At 45.1% G+C, this 22,855-nt stretch overlaps 1 protein-coding gene across 1 annotated transcript in view; it reads right to left on the reverse strand.

Annotated features, from left to right (window-relative positions):
• slco5a1 (solute carrier organic anion transporter family member 5A1) overlaps window positions 1-22,855 on the reverse strand; it is a 40,483-nt gene that overhangs the window by 8,677 nt on the left and 8,951 nt on the right. The window contains exons 3-5 of the mRNA XM_076761230.1: window positions 8,644-8,776; window positions 8,324-8,541; window positions 3,485-3,649 (exon numbers count right to left, since the gene is read on the reverse strand). Of these exons, the coding sequence (XP_076617345.1) occupies window positions 3,485-3,649; window positions 8,324-8,541; window positions 8,644-8,776 (516 nt within the window). The remainder of the gene's footprint in view (window positions 1-3,484; window positions 3,650-8,323; window positions 8,542-8,643; window positions 8,777-22,855) is intronic.

Raw genomic sequence — 22,855 nt, forward strand, 5'->3', positions numbered from 1 at the left:
CGGAGGGAAAACTTCACAAGTGTTGCAATTGGCACAGAAATAGAGCAGCTAATTGACACTGAATTCATTACAGTGTTTTAATCAGGCAAACCAACATCATGTGAAAATGTCGTGCTTTTATATGAAAGACTGTATGACGTCTTTTAGGACGCAGCGGCTTGAAAAAGAAATCTCAGTGTGACTTCCCCCATTAAACCAAGAATAAATAACTTCAAAGAAAAGGAGAGCAGAAAGGCTTTGCTGTATCAATGTGACCAGGCTATGCTACGGGCCACCAGTGAGTCATTTCAGGCTGTGGCACGTGCTCTCAGTCCATGAGAGCTGCTTTAATTGACAGCATGAAGAAAGCCAGAGCTGGCTGCTGGCAGGATGGACCGGGTGGAAAGTGTCATCGTGCAGGGGTTAAGGCCCGGGGAGGCTGCACATGGCAGCCCGTGAGCCCAGCCGCAGGCGCACGCGGCCGGGTAACGAGCAAGACGGGGTCAGTCAGCGGGGGCGGAGGGTCGTCAAAGAGAGAGGATCAACACAGAAGTGATCCAAGTACACAGAAATGTCATCTGGCTTCTCCTTCTATGTATGTGAGTGTCACATAGAGACCAAGAGAAAGACAGAGAGGGGAAGAGAGCGCCTCTTTGAGCATGCTCAGAGCAGAATATTATCCTGTAAGTGCATGTTTCTGTGCTAAAGCCTTGAGCTTTCTACAGGATTAAACATGTACATAGCCGAAGCAGATATTATATCACAGCGACATAAAGGTGCACACACACTGTGCTGTAACATTAAATGCCACCTCAATGATCTACACATTATTTATCTGGATTAACGGCTTTGCTGGCATGAATGTGAGCGCAGTCGTTTGATAAACGTGTGCGTGTCGGTCCTAATCTACTGTTGAGATCCTGCATCGAAGGAGCGGCGAATCTCGTGACAAACGTTCGCTAACTGCCGCTTGTACAGCAGGGATAGAAGAGAGTGTTTGACAGGAACACGGCTGAGATGAAGACAGAAAAAAACAAAGAAAAAGAGTCAGAGAGCAGATACAGCAGCATGGGGGAAACTGCAGCTGAAGGAGGCGTGTGTGATATGTTACACTGCTATTTCTGTAGCGACATCTAATGAGCATGTAGCAGCGGCGGCTCTTTAACCGGGCATGATACACACTCATCGAGGTGGTAATTTGCAAGACTTCCATTTATCTCACTTTGACGTCGTGGTTTTTTTTATGGTTCACTTCCTACAGATAGCTTCACTGAGACAAAGCTATGATGTTTTTCTTCGTACACACCCTTCTTTGGACTTGTCAGCCATTGTGGCTATTGCTGCTAATTTTAGACACCTAATTCTAGTCATTTCTAGCTCAGAAACATCAACAAGTCCAATATTAACTTTCTTTTTAGCTCTCTTTGTCTCTTCACAAACCCCAGAGGGAAAAGCAGTATCTGGCTTTTTAGCTGCTAAATGCTCAACTGTGTTGACCAGTTAGCTGCTAACTCTGTCTGCGGTCTAAGTTTCTGCTAATTAGTAAATGTTAGCATGCTAACACGCTAAACTAAGGCGGCGTCACAGTGACGTTAGCATGGCTGTAGACTTAGCCTTGTTTACCCTTGCTCTTTTTTAAGTAGAAAACTAATGTACACGCAATTAAAAGTAGGTGCTCATTCAGCTAAATTGCAAATATTTTAAAATGTTATTAATGTTTTCTCCCGCGAAGTCAATTTTTTTAGTTCACTGAACGTCAATCTTTAATTTCTTGTTTGTTTAATATCAACTTCTGTTGTTTTAAATTGTTGAAAGCTAATCCTAACTGATTCAGGTTAAAACCAAACCAAAGACTAACTCTACTGTTAGTACCAGATGATATCAAAACATGCGGAAACGCCGCTCTGGTCTTCTGCTCATCCTTTAAAAACAATCTCTCACAGTCATCGGGGAAACGTCACAGTTGGTCGGTCCATCTGGCCGCCTGAGGAAGCGCCATGCTCCCGTCAACAGGAGCGCTCTCCTCCTGCTCCTCTCCAACCATCATCACATCCCAGCAGCTTGGCATCGTATGGGTAGCCATGACAACCACACCACCCGTTTGCCCTTACCCCTTGTATCCTGGCAACAGGCAGATGAGATGAGGCAATGGTATTGTGTGTGTGTTTGTGTGTGTACAGAGATGACCATATGTTAGCCAGCAGAACACTTGGACACACACAAACACACACAAACACCTTTATGCTTTCACTGGCGTGATTGAGTTTTCAGTCGCTCCTTGCTATAATAATCCTGACAGCAGATTACTTGTGTGTCAGACTGAAGGACTCGACTGGTGCTTCGTACACTCTACATGTGTGGCGCACAAATCACAAGCAGAGCAGAGGGGAGCGTGTGTGCGTGCGTGATCACATTATGATGAATGCGTCTCCCGCAGTCACCGGAGACTTGTGCGTTGCAGTCAGGGGATATAATGGAAGCTTATCACTGACTGAAAGTCCATGACTCATAGCGCTGCCCTCCGACTGTGAATCACCGTGTGCACGTGGCGAGGTGAGAACAAATGTGTGCTTAAACTGGTGCAGACGAACAGCATCTAGTATGTGATGATGCATCGTTTGTCATCCTGTCCAGAATAAACGCACAGGAACTCGGGAATATAGAATAAACTGTGTTTCACTGCACTGAAAAACCAATGAAGGGCAGCTGTGCCTCATTGATCTAACAGTCTGTGTTATTTCAGATCTTTTCAGGGACAGTTCAATTAACCTATGAAACAGCTGCTTCATACACGCAATTTCTCCTAAATATGTCTGACTTTTCTTTCTCACAGCTGGAAAGTTGCGGCAGAGCTTCTCTTGTCCTCAACTGCTCCATTTACCCTCATCGATTGGGATGATCCTATCATATCTGTGCTGAATCTAAGTGATGAAACAACTATCTGATTAATCAATTAGTCTCTCTATGGACAATAAATCAGCAGCAGTTTTAATGATGGTGAAGACATTCACTGAGCGAAAACGCTGAGGCTTCTGAAATGTGAGGACTTGCACTTTTATCCATTTCCTCTCATTGGAAATTGAATATCTTTGGGTTTTGGGCAGTCGGTCAGACAATACAAGCACTCTGATGATGCACCTTTGGCTGTGGAAAAGTACAATTTGTACTATTTTCCTATATTTTACAAACTGAAATAATACCAAAAACAAGAGAAAGATTAATCGCCAAAGCATTTAGTTAGATTTTTCATTTCATTCATCTCAACTCTTTCTGCTGTATGGTGCCATCATCCTCGACTGCATTAGTTTCAATACAACATTTGATTTTACTTTTATTGCTCAGAACAAATTGTAAAATAAATCCCTCATTATAATCTCCCACACATCCTTGAGGGCGGCCCACAGGGGACACTGACTGCAGTGACTCACAAGACAACTCCAGAATACGTCTGACTGATGTGTGAATGAGAAAGAATAGCACAGACACTGTCCACAGAAACACTTACCAGTGTATATGCTGGCGTTGGAGGCGGGGATACCGAACTGCGACTCAATAAACTTGGGAATGAAGGTGATGAAGGCGGTGACGATGGCGCACTCTGCCGTGTACGACAGGCTGACGAACAGGAAGGTCATGTTGCTGAGGATCCTCAGTGCTGCCTTGGGGAGGTCTGGGGAGGGACAGGAGACAAGATGGAGCACTTCATTACCGGTGGTGCTGTAATTAACACACAATCAGCCTCTTAATTTGCCTCTCACTCCTACACAAACTGAACCCGACGGAATCATCACAAGAACAATCATTACTGGAAAGCAGTAATTAAGAAAGGACAGAAAAGGCTGGGTCTGTAACCCAAAAAAAACCTTATGTAATAATGACCTCAGGTTATAATAGAGTGGACTTAACACCATCTTTAAATGTCTCTGACACACACTCACAAGTAACATTCAAACATGCAGCCACGTCTCATTACAGCTGGATAAGTATCCTTGTTTCATGCAACGCTGCAGAGGCATACACTGATATATAAACACACAGATGCTTGTTGTAGCCTGAAACCCTGTCACGCTTCAAGAAACTCATACAGCCAGCAGCAAGTATGCAGATCATGTGCATCTCTGCTGCGAGCCTGAAAACAGACCAAGCTCTGCAAATGCAGCCTGAACGCCGTCATCCTTGGTTCATCAGAACAAGGGCAAACATGTCCTTTCTGGCTCGCTTGAGGACAGTGTCCATGTGATTTGGGTGACATGATGCAGAATGCCCTCTCATCCTGCCACTCAAAAGTCATGTGGTCAAACTGTATGTACATTATTGTTACTAGGCAGAACGAGACCGTTTTAACTTTCTCTTGACTTTTAACACACTGTACACTTTGTTTGCAGTGGATGGCAAAACAAAACAGAGCATGGCAGAAGATTTTTCCGAACAGGAGCTAATATGGGTTCAGTTTCTTACTCACAGGCACAACAGCAGGGCAGATTATCTCCAAAATCTCATCCATAAGTCCACAAGATGTCTTGGAAGAGCCTGTGTGTGACTCTGAGGATATGCACGGCATCAATGTACAATGCCAATTATGTAAAAAATGCATTTTTGGGTAGATTATATCAGAATCCCAAACATCTACATAAGCTCTGCTTGTACACAAGATTGCATCCAATTCAATGTAGTTGTGGGAGAAACTGGTTATATAAAACCTGCAGGTCTGCCAAGCTAATTAGCACAACTGCAGCAGTATTAACTAAGGATGTACTGACATCAGTATCAGGTAACGGTCTGATGCTGTGCTCATGTACTCTTAATTATAAAACTACTCTGATACTCTGATGTTAACCTCTCATCAGTAGAGCAGGAAGGTGGAGGAGGAGCAACGTCAGCAGTTAGGAGATAATTTAGGAGAAAAGTAGAGCAGACTGTAAGCTACACTCTGTTAAACTGTCAGGAGGAAGGGTGAAAAGCAGCTCCTTTAACTTGCAATTTGATAAAACACCAATGGAACCGACACAACGCAGAGTTCATGGAGTTTGCTAGTGCTAGCAGCAGGAAACAGCAGCAACCAGCGTTTCAGCAAACACTGGAGAATCGAGAGAAAACGTGTGGAAAGTGAAAGGCTGATTAGCTCAGTGTCACATTCTGTAGATGATAATGCAGAGAAGCTTCTTTTCATCTGCCTGTCACTTGTCTGAAAACGGCTTAGTCCTCACAGACATCACTAACATGACAACATTTCAGCTGTTCTGCTACAGCTGTATGTCGTATGTGTGCCACTGAAATCCACTGTGTGTGTGTGTGTGTGTGTGTGTGTGTGTGTGTGTGTGTGTGTGTGTGTGTGTGTTGGAGGCTACATTTAATTGAAATGCATGGCAGAGCCGTGTGTTGAATGTTAAAATGCCAGCAACAGCATCACGTTGTATATTTAATCTGTTCACCTGCTGAAAATAAACATGTTTTCAAAGGTAGAACTGCCGTAACATTGTAAGTGCTCACAGTGGTATTTGGTATGAGCAAGTACCCAAACTGGAGTACTTGTATTTGGTTGGAAAGTGTCATTTTAAGGCCACTATGATGGTTTTCTTGATCAGTGAAGTGTTTGAAGTCATGAATTTGAAAAGTTTGCTATAAATGTCCTTGCCAGAAACGCAAGGTTGCAGAAAACACTGTTCTCTGGGTCACTGGAGCACACAAGCTCCCCAGTCTCAACAAGACTGAAGCAAAAGGCTTCAGGAGAAGATTTGACAAAATGGGGATCGTCGCAATCCACAGGGACCCCAGACTGGAGCCGCTGCTCCTCTTCATGAAAAGAGAAAACAGAGTAGAACCTGGTTAGGTTGTCCTCAAGAAGACCCAGGACATGCTGCAGGGACTACACGGCCCTGAGCTGCAGCAAACTGCTGTTTAAGGCCAATGTCTGGCTTCTTTTCCTGCCTCTCTTACATCCATGACCATCGCCCCAATGGCAAAAAAAAAGTATAAGAATGAAATATCCAATTATTCAGAATCGTTAAGAACGCTTCAAAGAAAGGCCACATGAAAAAACCCAATGTCAACTGAAAGAGACAGGAAGCCAAAAAGAGAGTTTCTCTTAAGCTGAAGTCCAAAAGGCCACGAAAGGTCCCTCCATCAAAAGTAATGATCAGTATGTTAAAGAAATGAGGTCAAAAAGCCTCTCTGTTCAAACGAATGTGAACTTTGGGGGCTGATTCCAGTCAGAGAAGTGCTGCGTTGTCTACCCTCGACCTTAACCATCTGTGGGCTGAAAGATGAGGGAGGACGCCATCCAAAGGAGGAATTAAGAGAGCCTTTCAAATTAAAATACGCTCTTTTTAAAAGGTTTTGTCATTTGGTCTGTGCTCTGTCTGTGCAGTCTTTTCTCTGTCGAAGGCCACGTTTGGGAGCAAAAGGTCACACTTCCAAACATTTGGCTTTGTCTAACTGAGCTCACAATTGCATTCCCCATTTTTGTTCTGTGTGTGTGTCCGTGGTGTTTTAATCCTTTGGCTGAGGCCACATACTACGACTTTACAGTCATACGGCCATCATGGGGCCTTTTCTGTCTCGTGCTTCACACACAGAAGCCTCAAAGCGAAGTGGATTATTGTTGCCTTTTTATTGGGGAGGTTATTACGAGGCTAACTGGGCGGCACGGGGCTTTGATCTGGGGATAGCCGCCTCAGCACCAATCAACTGATCTTGTTGTAGGTGGGGAAAGGTTAGCATCTGTCACTGTTATCCGAAAAAGTGCGACGAGAATAGTGACGCTAATTATTTCATTCCCGTGGAGCCGGGCTGTAATCTTGTCATGAGGGGGACAGATGGCGAGGTCCTGTTGACGTCTACAGCAGCTGCTCTCTCAATCAGACAGACCACTGGCTCGCAATCGTTGCCACACTTGTTTTTTTCTTTTCGTAAGAATTTATTTGATGACTCTCTCAAACTGTTCCATCCATGTACTTTTTTGTGACTCATTTCTCTCTGAGCCGAGACAGGTAATAATAGCATGTTATTTGCAATATCTATGAATGCACCGTGGCTCGTACAAGTGGTTTCAACCCATGAAGCTTGTGAAGTCTAAGCAGCGGATCTGATAGAAGGACAAATACTTGGCAGTGACAGTGTGAATGACTCCTGCACAGAGGCTTCAAAGGACCAATGTGAGTCTGAACATGCCATTTTATCAATCTGTAATCACCTCATGACATATGATTGATATATATACTACAGCATGCGGCTGCAGCTATTCATCTATACTACCTATAATTCGATGAAATGCAAAATCTGACATGTTGAGAATTGCTATGCGAACAGCATTTGACCAAAATACTCCATACATCCTATTACTGGAAATACTCAGCATTTTTCAGTCTCTATTGGTGATCTGAAGGGCAGGAAAATGCTGAATTTGTGCTATAGACAAGCACAAGCCTCAACAGAAGGACACACACAGCATCAAAATACATTGCAGATCCAAACATTAGAGTGCCCGACTCTGCAAAATCAGCCACAGTTTGCACAACAGCTCAAAACGTCCTGCTGGGACAAGTAAAGCAGCAGGAGAGCTACCACAGGGCTGAGGTGGCTATAACGCATTCATGCTTACAGTGTGTGTTATCTGCTCTCTGAGGCGAAATCCTGTCTGGACCGCTCTGCAGAATGCACATGAGCATGAATCAATGAGTATGCACCCATTTAAATGCAAGTTAAGAGTTCACTTTATTGTTATTCTGCATGAATTGAAGAGCGCGAACACGGACGCTACAGTTTTGCTCTGCTGCCGAGTCTGTCGACTCCTGTGTGTGGAAACGTGACTGAGGTCCCCTGAGAGCTCATTTACGAGAGAGAGAGACTGGCTGAGAGAGGAAGAATTAAGCAAGAAGAAACTGGGAAACACCAGAGCAGAATTCAGCTTTAACCAGGGGGCTCTCCCAGGAAAATACAGGAGATATGAGGCTCAGAGAAGACACGACAAGAGTACAACATCAAAATGTCCTTAATTTAAACTCAAGATGGCTAAAATAAACCTGAAATCTTGTCTGTTTTTAAGCCTTGTTTACTATTAATTTAGTGAAGCAAATAGAACCCAGTGTCCACTAAAACTGCCCATGATGACAGTGAATCACCAGTTTCATTGGTCAACTGTGTGGACAACCTCCACCATTAGAAATCAATAACATCTTTACAGGAGATCTCAATGGAGCTCCCACTATTAGATAAGATGACTAATCCTGGCCATTGATTGGATTATAGGCCATTTGTACATCAATAACTCACCGTTCCCTTCATGGAAGATACACCAAGGAGTCCAGAGGTGGAAAAAGGAAAGCTGATATTATCTGTTCCTCACCTTTGATGTCCTTCCCAAAGCCCATGGAGGAGGAGACGTTCTGGCCTTTGCTGCTGGACTTTTCCTTCATCACGTCGTCGTCGCTGGACACGTCGCCGGGCGAGCTGATCTTTTTCTTCTTCCTCTTTTTGTGGCGTGGAGGCAACTTCTTGGGGAAGGCAAACATGGGAAAGATGACCAGGAGCATGGCTGCGGCGCACAGGAGGAAGCCGCTCCACCTGAAAGGAAGAAACAGCAGATGGGTTGTTAAAGGCAACAGATCATGCAGCGAACACACATACGCGCTCTGGGCAGTCATACAGATGCATATGCATATTTACCAGTTGCCAACAAAGCGGGGGTCGCTCTGGTCGATGTTGACGACAGTTTTGGGGTCGACGTAGAAGCCAATGAGGACGCCTCCGAGGAGGTAGCCAGCTGCAGGCCCCAGGGCTCCCATCACATACATGATGGCTAGAAGGAACAAAGACAGAACCAATCAGAAACATCAACAGCTCTTTAAACTGGTTTCCTAACTGGAACGGCTTTGATGAGCATGAACTCTCACTGTTCAAACAGGAAGTGCACTTTGTTTCCAGGCCTACAAGTGTTTCCACTTTCTTCATTAATGACCCGCTGTTAACTGTGAGCGTTTAAATCAGACCTGGGAGCTGTTCATTACCCCTGATGCATCGTCCACCGTATCCTGAACACCTGTCCAGAAATCAGTGGGAACTCTCCACCAGCCCTGAGGTCATTTCTCACAGCTTTTGAAGCGTCCGTAACAGCCGACCTGAGAGCTCCTGAGGTCTCGCGGTGACCTGAGGGTACGCCTGCAGCTCTCCAACGGCAGCAAGCCTCAGAGCGAGCGGGGGCGAAACATTAACCCGCTGGGGCACTCAGACGGTAACTGAGGTGAACCAATCACACTCCATCACTTTGCCGCAGGAAGGGAAAAACTCATTAAAGTTAGATAACCTTAGTTGGACAAGTGGAAAAACCTCCTGCGGACGTGCAGCAGAGACGTGCGTAAAAGCCATTTACCAGCTGTAATCAGGGGGCAAAACTTTCTATAATTACACCTGGAACACTGCTGCTAGTGTGTGTGTGTGTGTGTGTGTGTGTGTGTGTGTGTGTGTGTGTGACTGAAGGGAGGGATTAGCTCTTTATGACGGCTGTGTGTTTCCGAATACGCATTAAAATGACAAAATTCTCACCCACAAGCAGACGCCAAGCGAAATGTTCCTGTTCCTCTATTTGTGCCTCTCAAGCGTCACTTTAAGAATCCGGTTTAGGTGGAACGATAAGCGGCAGAAGCAATTTTTAAAAATGTCACACAAGCTCAAAACTGCAAGTAATGCGTGTGTGTTTGCGCACACATGTGTCTGTTTTTAGTAGCAGGTGTGCTGTGTGTGCAGGGCAACGCTCAAGTGTCTAATCTCTCCCCTGAGACCAGAGGAACACCTCCTCTCTGCCAGGTTACATAACAAATGCACGTGCACACACACACACACACACACACACACACACACACACACACACACACACACACACACACACACCCCTCTCACAAAGTTTTGTTTTTGTCAGAATGGAAGCTCAGAAGCCATATCATCCCAGTCTGTTTCACCAAATGTTTCATCTGCCCCGCCAACATTTGCATACAGCGTTCCTTCATCCCAAGAGGCTTGCATCTTTCACTGCCCTCACATGTTCATCCCAACACTTTGAGCGCTTTTGGGCATCCTCTCCAGCCTGGACGCGGCTAACAGAGCACAAATATGCATGTTAACTCCTGCAGTGTGGTTCCAACAGTGTGTCCCAATGCCCAAACGCTTATCTAGACTTAATTAAATCATGGCTTCCTTAAACAAAAACGATCGGGGAAAAGAGAAAGACAGGAAAATGCCACTTAAAGAACAAAACGCCCTCCAACAAATCCTCTTATCAGCCTAAAGCAGACGCACACACACACACACACAGATGCTTACACACATGAAAACAAAATGCAAGGCAACAATGGTCAGGTCCTTTGGCTCCGAAGACACTGGTGATTTAATGCAAGTGTGGTGGAAGAGAAAAGGTAGCAGTCATTCACAGCGTATACGTTTTAAAATATATATATAAAACACGTGTAAGTGTGCTGCGTGTGAGGTCTGAAGGTCTGTGGCAATTTCATTCCTATAAATCTATATGAGCAGGCATGAATCACTGCTCTAAACAGCGAAAGCTTGCGTCTGCCCCTCTTTCGCTTCTCCCGCCTCTTCTTCTCTTTCCCCCTCGCATATCATATTTCATCTTTTTAACTCCTTTCACCGTGCCATTTCTCATATCCTGCTGGCTGGAGAGTCAATTCACTGCGGCAGTCAAACCGTTAGACAATGTAACTGGATAAATTACCACACAGAGACAATAAACAATTAATAATAGTTGGCAAGGACAGCAAGAGGTCTTATCTTATCATCTCCATCCTGAAATTAAAAATGTCTCACAAATCCTAAGACAGTGAATCAAGCTTTTCTGGTACGGCAAAATAACACCAATCTATCAAGCACAGAACAAAGTCCGCAATAATAAAGGCTCGTTATAACGCTGCCGAGACCTTAAGGACTGAGTGCACATCATTTTATAGATTGCTGATTCAAATCTCTTGCCTCTTGACTGACTCTTCAAAATGATGATGAAGTGTAAATTTGGACAAATCTGAAGGCGATTTTGTAGCTTTGAGCTGGATTTGCTTTAAACAAAACAGGATTTCAACCCTGAATATGACTAAACAACAAGTAAAGATGGATATTTCTGCAGTGGAGCGCGGCATAAAGAAAAGTCCATTGATTAATCATTGGCATCACCTCACCTTGCAGACTGCTGACCCTTCCTGTGCCCCAAATATAACACACCATCACTTAAACACACTCTGGCTTGAGCCAGACACAAGCGTGCATTGAGCCGTTGACTGGTCAGGCAGAGGGTTGAGCACCAAGTAAGGTCCTTTGGTTGCCCTCCAGTCTCCATCCTCCTCGCTCTCGGGCACCCTGGCAGGGGCAGCCATATTTCATCCCCCTTGGGCGATTGTGTAAGCGCCTGCCCTGCCACTCCATCCATCACTTTAACAGTGTTCTGCACGATTGGAGGACGGAGGGGGTCATAAACCGTGGCTGACTTGTTGCCCTAACCCTGCCCGCTTGGCACCAAGCCGGGATATTTGGGGATGAAGGGATTGGAGGGCTGTGGCTAGGCTGAAGGGCAGCCAGGGCAGAGTGCCTCTGGCACAACAGCGGCACTCCATCACACACAAACACACATGCTGCAGCGGCATACGCCAGTGGAGTGCAGGGGGTGCATGCCAATGCAGAACGCATGGTGCACCACAGGCTCACTTTACTCAATTACGCAATAGACCTTTACCAGCAGCACGTGAAGGACAATGCATTATAGGCCTCATATTGCTTTCTACACGTGTGGAGGTAATGGATTAGGAGCTCTCAATTGCAGCGATTGGCTTTCCACTCTTGAGTTATACAGCGTCAGCATTTCAACCATCTACGTGACCGTCCGGCCTGACTTTCAATATGTTGTGGTAATTTCGCGCTGACTTTGTTATATGCATTAGACACGCATGAACAGATAGAAATTGAGGATGAATTCACAGAGCATGGAAGTTAACATATTACAGGGAGAATCCAGCATCAGCAACATGATATTAATGAGGTTTGAGAATGTGTTTATCGCACAGGCCTGCAGAAAACACACACACACACGTGAACAATGTAAAGAACTCCTCAAGCAGCAAAAAACATTATGTCTAACGTCAGCCAAGGTCAGACTCTCCCTGCATCTTAAATATGCACATGAACATGCATGCACATGGACACGTGACAGAGGAGGTGCTTCAGGACTCAGAGTGAAGGTTAGAGAGCTTTATAGTGCATCATTGACCCCACTTCAGTGTTTCAGCTCCGGTGTTTGTGATGGATGGACACGGTGGTGCAACAATCCGGAAAGAGAAAGGCAATATAGTGAGATACAGAAAGAAATAAAAGCAGATAAACTTCAGAGCGGCAGGGAGAGAAAGCGGAGACAAAGACAAAAGGTGAAGTATGAAGAAACAAGAGTAACATCTGAGAGCGGGAGCGAGAGTGATGGAACATAAAGAAACAGAGGAGAGGAGCTGGGCTGCAGTCTGTGGTGACTGATCCTGCTGTGTAACAGAGTGATAAAGCTTGCTCAGCAACATCCCCCTCACATCTAACCTTCAGGGACCAGCGTTGCTCTGTTGTCTCCACTCTGCCTCCTCCACACTGTGTAAGAGCTCTGCTCCTCCCGACCCTCTGCATTCATGAGCGGCACTGACTCATTCACAGCTCGTAGGAATGAATGAGGGTGAAGCAGGAAGAGGAGAATGGCAGCAAAGAGCAGGAGAGGTGTGAATTAGAAGCATGATTGCAAGATGGTAAAAGCCCAGGTGGCTGCTGATGCCTTAGAATTGGTGAAATTATCGCTGCAGAGCTACAGCGTTGTATCTTAAGGTGTTTCTGTTATCTGGCCCACCCTCTGCAGCCACACAGGGCTGCAACTGATTGCTTTATATTTACAATTAATTTGCTGATTACTTTCTTTAAAATTCCAGAAAAAAAAATGAAAGACTTCACAATTTTCAGTTCAAGGTGATGCCTTCAGAGCCAAAACTCAAAGAAATACAAGTAAACAAAACAGGAGAAACGGTGCTTCCCGGTTCAATAAATCCTTCCTGTTTAATTGACTATTTACATCCTTGACAGCACATTTTTAAATGTCAAACAGCTCAACTTGCAACCTGCCTTCCCTGAAAGATCACAGCTTCTGCAAGAAATGCAAGGAATTCTGGGATATACGGCGCCCAGCTGCTTCCACGGTTTCCTTGGCTGTGAATGGAATTTCAGGCATAACAATAAAATGGTGTCTGCGGTGTCCCCCTCCCATCCCCCGCTCAGCCTCTCCTGACCTTCTGTTCTCCTCACCCCTCACCCTTGAGACACAGCCAGAGCGGCGGAGAAGGAAGGAGGAGAGCGCGGAGCAACCGGACCTGACGAGAAAGCACGTTGCACCCGATGAAGCAGCTCTCCGGTGGCCAAACTCATTACCACAGATTAATGATTTGATTTAATTACGTGGACAAAATAAGAGGACGGGACTTTGACTGCCTTGTCAGAACGCCGCAGGGTTAAAAGGTTGAGGCTACAATTCACACAACAGAAGAATGATCGGTGGTTTATATCGCATGAAACTGACTGCAATGTGTGTTTACATGCAGGCCATGTGCAGTAAGGCTCACTTGTTTTGTGCTTCTCTCTCCTGCAATAAAGGCTGCTAAGGTATGAGCCTCCCTCTGTAATCCGTCTCCGCTCTCTGGCTGGAAACTGAATTATGTAGCGCTCCACCTGGCTATTAGCCTACAAAGCTCAGCCTCCAAACAAGACTGAGAATGGATGGCAGGCAGCTACACAGCAACCTTGGATTTGTATTCAGCGCGTAACGCCGGAGCTGTCTAATCTCTGAAGGATGCAATCACATCCTCTTCTCCGCATTACTCAAGAGCCGTGTCATGTTGATTTATGGAGCATTATGCATCGCACATTACCTATTCACTCTGACCTGAGATAATAATGGATTTCCACACCTGCTGCATGACACGAAACAAAACTAAATGAGCTACTCTGCTTTCTAATAACATCTACTTGTAATAGGCCACACTTCAGAATTCTGATATGCTGCACAGTTCGGTCCAGCTCAGTGACGCTCTTTGGAAAGTGGAGCTGCAGGTGAAAGCTGTATGATAGATGATCAATGCAGCTGCTGCTGTTGGGAGAGGGAACGAAAAGAGAGGGACAGCACTATGTATCCCTGTGCTATGGGGATCAATTCAGTCATGTGACCTTCCCCCAGCCGAGAGACAAGAGGAGGAAAAAGACAATGAAACAGGGGAACGACGGCATTGTCATGCCGACTTGCTGACATAGCAGTGTCTTCTTACAAGTCCTCCCCTTACAGTTGTACCCAGAGGGCATGCACGGGGATGTGGCCTCTCTCCCACTCACACACATTGCACACATGCATTAGCATACATGAGTTATGTAGACGAGACCCACACACAAACAGAACGCAACGTTGTATATCAAACGGCGTGTTTTCTCTAAGCCCATCTGCTGTGGAAAGCAAACAGAGCGGTGATCCTCTCTTTAATGTTGCATCATGTTCTGAAGCCGCGGGGAGACGGTGTTGGGTTTTTCCAAAAGCAAATTTCAATTGAAACAGAAAATAAAGACATAGTTTGAAGCAGGTCGTATTCATTACTCTACTGTATTGCATTTCAATAAGAAAACTGAAATGACTTTCTGGAACGGAAGCTGTGACACACAGGATTAATGAGTTCCAGTAATCTGATGTTTCTCGCACAAACAGGCAGAACACTGACCGGCCTGCTGTGTGTGTGCAGAAGTGTGTGTGGGGTTATATTGTGTAGAAGCCTGGTGTCATTTGCATGTGACTTAATGAAGGTAAACACAGCGGACGGCCGTGCATAATGGCACGGCGCTTCTCAAATCGGAAGCTGCAGATGCATCAACATATCCGTCCTGCTGCCTTCAGGTGCTGGCAGGGAATTAATGAACTCAGTGAGAAGCTCTTCATGCAGTCCAAAGCAGACGTGGACAACAGATACTGTCTTCTGTTGCCCCTGTCCCAACTTGTCTGAAATGTGTGTTGCTGGCATCAGATTCAGAATAAGCACTTCAAAAATCAATGAAGTTGATGGGGTAAAACATTAAATATACTGTCTTTGTACTGTTTTTCATTGAAGAAATGTCAAAAAGGATTAGCAGATGAGGCCATTCTGTTTTACAAAGTGCCCTGACTTCTTTGGGATCTGATTTGCAATCGTTCATAGCCTTGGAAGAGGAGCTGTCTTTGCATGACTGTGCATGTTCCCGCATTAAGCATCAGTGGAAAATAAGGTCTATATGTGCTTCCGTGCCAGTGCTTCCTACAGAATTAGAAAACTCAAGGAGGGAATGAGATGACAGGATGTGAGGGTTCATGAACAGAACAAGAGGGCAGGGAGAGTTAAAGCAGAGGTACAGGTGGAGACGGAGAATGAGAATGTGATCCATCAAGTCAGAGAGATAAACCACATACACTAATTCTCTCTGAGTCAGATATTCAGGCATGAGCAGAGAAACACATACATACACGCATTATAGTGGCCTGCTGGAATGAGATGAGTGATTAGATGGGCGGGATTGGTAATGTGGAATTATAATCCAGATCCTGCCAGTGCCTTCCAGTCAGCCACCCTCACAACAACCACTTAAGCACGTACTGTAGGAAAATAGACACAGACTTATGAAAACCAGACAAAAACTGCAGCTGCACAGCTCCAATAGGATACAATCAGGGCGAGAAGCCATTTTCTGCCATGTGTTAAGCGGGCAGATAGCCGCTGTGATAATAACATGCAGATTTATCTGTGCAGTGGCGATACCAGTCTGTGTGGGCACCCAAACAGAGCGCAGCCTCAGCAGGTCCGTAAATATGCCGCTGCATGTTTGTGCATACAATTACCAGCAAACAGCGTGAATTTGACGCTGCAGAAAACAACATATTTTTCTATTCTGGAAAAACCCTGGTCCCTTTAACTGTAAACTGGTTTGGTCTGGTTTGGCTGGTTGGCCCTTTAATGCTGCTAAAAGAACCTGACATAAAATTTTCGAGCATTTATTTCACTGTTGGACAAACAGCTTCTTTGAAACTAACATGATTTAGGCTTGAACAGCCCAAAAGACGAGAATCCTCTCCACTCATACGTATATGACGCTGTGTAACATTTAACAGCACTAGCAGTCAATGGATCTACACACACTGGTGGCGTCCCGCAGGCAGAACAGTGGGTGGTAAAAGGCTAAGATCAGTATGACGTTCAGCTCACGCCTTGTAGAATGTTTTAATGGATCAAGTTGAGTCAAGAACTTTGATCCTGGGGTGCAGTCAGTACAGGCTGGTACAGACTGAATATGGACTTTATCAGCCAGACGTGATTTCTTAGGACCACACGAAAACAACATCAAAGCCTTTCTTACTCGGAAATCAACTTCCAAGCCACCCATCAGGCTTTTGTACAATTTCACCTCCAGGCATAACCGTTATAAGCCCCTTAAGCAAAGACATGACTGGTCACAAGGGGCGCGAAGAACCTGATCAGCATCTTAGGTCTGCCTCTCCAGATTTTATCTTCCCCCAGATACGGTGTCTTTCTCTACAGCAAACTTTGACCCCGTGACCTTGTCTTTGATCCAGGTGCAGGTCATGTGGTGGTTTGGTGCATGATTGACGGTGCAGAGGTCATACACAATAAGGGCAGGTGAAGATCCAGTTCATAAATCCATCGTGCATGCCCCGTCAGAGCGCTTTTTGACAGAATAGCGTAAGAATCAGTGTCCTCCTCTGCTCCTCACTGCAGGATAGTAATGCCCAAATCTTTGTCACAGTGCAGGAAAAGCCCGAACAATACCCTGTAATAAAATTTTCATGCAAGCCGTTATACTTTCCATGCAGGGGTCCCTCAAGCTCACTTTGCTCGAATCAAATATTTAGAAATTGAGAGTAAAGAGAATCTCTATTTCTAGCTGCGCTCCAGCTGCAGGAGTGAGGCTGTGGCACAGTCTTCAGGACATCCAGCGCAGCGATGTGCAGGCATAATTCAGTCCAGAAAGAAGAAAAATGATGCAGCAGTGACCTTAGTTTCTAGCATGCAAGGCTTTCCTGATGGAGCCACATCTTTTGCAATGCAACTTTTGTGTGCCTCAGAGGGGTCACGGGTCCTGACTCTGACACCAAACGACCATTTTCTGCTGATTCTGATGCTGGCCTAAGGCTTCTGGACTTGCAAAGACAGCAAAAGAGCACAAATCTGCTGGTGACGATGTCCACCAGAATACACTTAAGGGCCTGGGGGAGTTCTGCTGAATGCAAAGAAATCTAAATCGCAAAAATGAACTAGTAGTATGGTGACGGCAGGAGAACCCAGCCAGCGATGCACATCGGGTCAGTCCTCAGCTGCTCACTCCTCTGTGCTGCACTGAAACATGCGAGAGGGCCTCTAAATCCATCACTGTCAGAAAATCGGTCTGTTTGGGACAAAAGATGTCAAGTCTTTGAAGAGTTTAGGGAACAAATCAAATCAGACTTGATGAGGTGAGGTTCCTTTTTTAAAACTGTTGTGGTTTATGTTGAATGAAACACTGTTTTTGTTGGTGACTTTTTGCATATTTTTGTATTCTGATTGCAGTATTTTAATATATGCCTACACACTTACACTGTATGTCGCATATGTTTTTGAGATGGGCATTAAACTTGACGACACAGCTGCTGTAGACTGAGTGCACTCCTCTCTGATTGATGTGGTTGTAAACTCAACTGAGGCTCGTTTATTGTTGAAAGTCTATTGTAAGGCAAACCTGATAAAGCCTGTGGCAAGCAGCCCTGTGCGCAGCTGCACTTGTTATTTCATAAACACGAACCACTGAAGACTGTTGATACGAGTGAGTGATGATTCACTTTTGATGTTACTGTCATATTAAATTCTGTTTTCACCAGCAGTCACAAAAGGTATTTTCTGTGAGTGCCGAGCACAAAGCAATCCAACTTCGTTGTCAGTCAAGAGTTTGTTGGAAAGGAAAGGATTTCTCACCATCTATGCCAGCCAGCGTTATAAAGCGTTATTTATTAGACAGTTGGAAAACTATTTCACTCTCTCCTCCCCACAATGTCCCGTTGAGACAAGCCAATCAAACCAACACACTTCTCTCTAACTGGTTTAGTGATGGGATGTCATTCAGAGGCACAGCCTAAGAGAAATGTGATAATTCCTTTGTGCCTCCTCTCTTTCATATTACTTCACTTTCTTAGATTTCTCGGACGTCTTTCACACACTGCCACACTGGGCGAATCCTTTTTGCTCTCCACTTAATTGTCCAATCCATCATCTTCTGTGGATTCTCCTCTTAATTCATCTTTCTTTGTGACCTTTACTGCCCTTCCTTTTGCATCCCCGATTCCCACAAAGTTGGGATGCTGCATGAAACATAAATAAAAACAGAATACAGTCCTTTGTAAATGAACTGTTTGTGATCAAGAAATATCAGAAAATTATCACATTTTGATGTTTTTTTTGCACAGCATCCCAACTTTAATTCGAGGACCTGCACAAGTTTTAGCTCGCCCTGGACTGTTTATAGACTGGTTACCTGAGAGGGCAGTTTTAAGCAGAAAGTTCAGGGGCCTCATTTATAAAACATTGCGTAGAATCCATACTAAAAGTGTGCGTACGCCCAAAAGCTGAAAATGGCGTACGCCAAAAAATATTCGGATTTATAAAACGTGCGTACTCACACCTGCACGCAATTTTCCCTTTATAAATCACACTCCACCTGGAAGATTGCGCAGGTGGATTCACCTCACATCCCGCCCCCGACACACCCACATTTTACCATGAATGGTCAATGCAAAGTACCTCATGAATGACTTTGCATATAAATATACCTGCTGATCAATGGCATTTTACGTTCGATCATGGCAGAGAAAAGAAAAATAAATTTTACGGAGACTGAAATCGAGGTGCTTGTGGGTGAGGTGGAGGCCAGAAAGGATATTTTGTTTGGTGGTCACGGTAGTGGCGTCACGAATAAAATAATAATAATTAAAAAAATGAGTGGCGGCACGTCGTCACCGCAGTGAATAGTTCCAGTGCCACAGCGCGATCTGTGGCAGAAACTACAGATCCCCACACTACTGTGCGTCAGGATGAATGAGTCATGTGTTGACCCAGGCCACCGTGCCACTACATTCGTCAAGATCATGTCCGAGGTACAAATAATTTGTACATTGAGTGAATGCACATTTTTTCGATTCACATAAGCAAATTCATTTTCACTCTGAGCCCTTATAGCAATGTGAGTGCAGTCAATTGCGCCGATTACATTTGGGAAAACCGGACATTGCTGCAAATTGCCTTTTAATGTTGGCCTGTTCACCCACAGTGTAAGGAAACCTGACGTATCGACTGATCATTTTTATAATGCCATCCAAAACGGCTGGCATTATGGCGCTGAGGGATGGCTGCGATATCCCAGACCTAAGGACATAATTTAACTGAATTATACCCAAAAGGGGCTTTAGACAGACAATGTAACATTATATAATATTAATCATATCAAACACTTACCTGTCGGCTAATTCCCGCTGAAAGGAGCCAGTCGCCAGAAACCCCAGAGTGGTCAGCACCTGGATATGCACCGGGGTGGCGCGGTTCCGGCGAGTGGGTCTATCTAACACTGGGCCCAGTTCAGCACATAGATCCAAGAGCACCGCTCTAGGGAATCGGCTTATTAGCCAGTCATCATCATGGGCCAGGGAATCTCCGTGGTCCCGAAAACTTCTCTCCATCCTGATCCTACCGTTTGCGTGATCTTCCAGCAGTGCCAGCGCATCCATTGTGCAGCATTACGCACGAGTGTCACCGCGCTATTTATATGCTTACTCAGCAAATTGAATGATTGTTACACACCTTGTCACAATTAATACTAATCCATCAGTGTCATCCACCGCTCTGTATCATTTGAAGATGGAAGTATGATATATGAACATTGTGCATACAGCAGTAGGCCTAACGGCTCACTAAAGGAACACATCTATAACACTGCACACTTGGGTGTTTATGATTACGCGGGTCTATAAGTCTGATATGTGATGACATTAAATGTATGAGATCAATCTGGCTTCAATTCACCACCTCACCATCTGCACCGCCAGTTTCCCCGTCTCCAAAATGTTCGTACGCAAGCATCAAAGTTGGCGTACCGGTGCGCACATTCTCACGCTAAGTTTATTTTTATAAATCACAACCTTTGCGTAGGAAGTTGCGTACGCAACTTTCAAGCCCCTTTTTGTGCGTAAGCAAGTTTTATAAATGAGGCCCCAGGTCTGTATGTTCCTACAGAACGGGATGCACATGCAGGGACAGACAGCAGACAGTCCACCATTGAGCTTTTCCTCATTTTCTGGCTGAGCTGTGAAGTCAACAACCTGCTACTGTAGATTAGGGTTAGTCATAAAATATGTGGGATTAGTGATACTGTTATGGTTTATAAAGGCCTTTCTAGGTGAGGACTGACCACACTGTAACTTAACAGCTTTGTCAAACAGTATGAGCCACTGTGGGGAGGAAGACTGGGCATTCACCTCCATTAACTGACAGAAACATACGCAGTTATTACGCCTATACCTCTGATGGAAACTATACACCATCCAGTCAACCTGAGGAAACCCTTACCTTACCTCCTTTGACTCCTTCTTTACAAAACGCACACACACACTAGTGGAGTGCTCCCAAATGCAGCGTCAAACACACCAAATCTGTCACCACTGTGTGTGTTTGTCTATGCATAGATAATGCTCCAGCATTTGAGAGGGTGGCAGATAATCTTTGAGCTGATGAACAGCCATGAAGGGGGCATCTGGGCCGGGGGTATAACCACATTATAGTAGTGAGTACGAGGGGCTTAGGTGTAAGTTTGCCACAAGCTTTCAGCTGCAGCTTTTCAGCCCCTCTCACTGACAGACGTGGCACACATCTAAGAGCAGTACCCTCCCTCATCTCCAACTGGCCAAAGAATTTGGCCGATTCATCAGTTTCTCCTCCTCCTTTCCAATATCTGCGCCGGCTACTCCTCAAGAGGAAAGTAAACAAGAAAGAATGCTGATTGCAAATCTACAGATCTCACTCGAACAACATGGCCAAAGTTTGCACGCAAGGCACCATTTCTAACAGTGTACATCAGCTCACGCCTTGTCTTCAAGAAAACATATCAGCATATGAAGGCACACTCCCAATCACATTTACCACTTGATACCTGCAGGTGTGTTTTTGCAAATTTGTGTCCTGCATGAGTTCCAGTTCCTTGGCAACAGTGAGAAATATGGATGGACTGATAAAAGGCTAAAAAAAATGAATAAGCAGCTAAGCTTACGTCATCTTGTCCATGAATCTGCAATATGTACGAGAATATAATTACTAGACTACACAGCTGCTTTCATTCACATCAGGTGAGAGAAGAAGTGCTGTCGTGCAGCAGAGTTGCCTCCTACACGCTGTTACAGGAGTGCATGAAGCCTGTCTTGATGTTGATGGGTCACACTTCTCTGCAGTCTTGTCACACAGGCACAAGTACCACTAGGATGCTTGCAAGAAGTGTACAATCTGCAACACAAAACCCCACCTCCTGCAAACACAACCCCCAAAGCCCCAAACCTCACCCACCCCCAACTGCAGGTGCACACACGCACACACACACGCACACACACACACACACACGGTATACGTGCACAGACACCCCCTGTGCAAGTGCCCCACCAACTCTTAACAGCTGCTCTTGCCATTCACATCTCTAAACGGTCTAACAACAACTAGCCACCCCCCATGTAAAACACACAGCTAGAGGAACAAAAACCTGGGAAAAAATTTGCATTAGAGCAGCGAGCTTTGGAAAATTATTATTAAGTGCTTGGTTAGAAGAATCCTACTGTTCTTAAGCTGTTAGGTGGCCTTTTTTCCCCCAAACATCCCACAACAATGAGCAAATTCCGCTAACATCAGTGGACGACTCTTGTCAAAACACTGTCTCTCCAATGAGCTGTATCACAGTTACACGTTAGCCTATTAGCCTGCGTTATATAATGCACAACCAGCTTAACGCTACATTTAGTGGCATAACAGAGCCTGGCAGAGCCGCTAAGGCAGACGGATGAATGTGCACAGCGAAATTCGCCCCGGTCTGTACGCCTGTCAGGCTGCATTTTTGGTCTTAGTGCATTATTTTTCCGCACATCTGTGTGTGTATGTGTGTGTGTGGGACTGTGCTGCAGTGATCCCACGGGGTGAGGTCAGAAAACGTTTAGCGCCATCCATCTCCCTCAGAGTGGGCTGCTGCCCCTCCAGGAGGCTCAACACATGGGTCTACTGTGTGCGGCCAGCACAGTAGAATAACAGCTGAAGGTCAGCAAGGGACAAATGACAATCTAAGTGGAGAAAAGCTAAAGAGGATGCCCATTGTGTAAAAAATAAATCAATAAAGTAACGCATATTATAAACAAAGTGCTTTCATTTTCTCACCAATGTTGTCCTAGAGTGAAAATCTGTTTGGATGTTCATATGGAGAAGTGTTTGCTGACAGTATCCTCATATTTGTGAACAATAGATCTTTGTTCACAGATACCACGGCTTTTTTTGTGCTCCACATGTTCTTACACTTATGTAAATGCCATTAACACATTTCCCCTCCAGCAGCCCTCTCGCCCTCATTCTCCATCTCTGCAGCACAGGGGTCAAGGAGAACAATGGCCGGTCCACCACTCTTAGGGCATAACACTCGAACGGAGGAAGATTTTTTTTTTCATCTCTGCAGCAAAACAACCCTCCTGACTACACCCTAAGGACTGAATCAACTTGGAGGGCGGACTGAG

This window comes from Chaetodon auriga, chromosome 21 (genome assembly GCF_051107435.1).
Source record: "Chaetodon auriga isolate fChaAug3 chromosome 21, fChaAug3.hap1, whole genome shotgun sequence".
NCBI lineage: Eukaryota > Metazoa > Chordata > Actinopteri > Chaetodontiformes > Chaetodontidae > Chaetodon > Chaetodon auriga.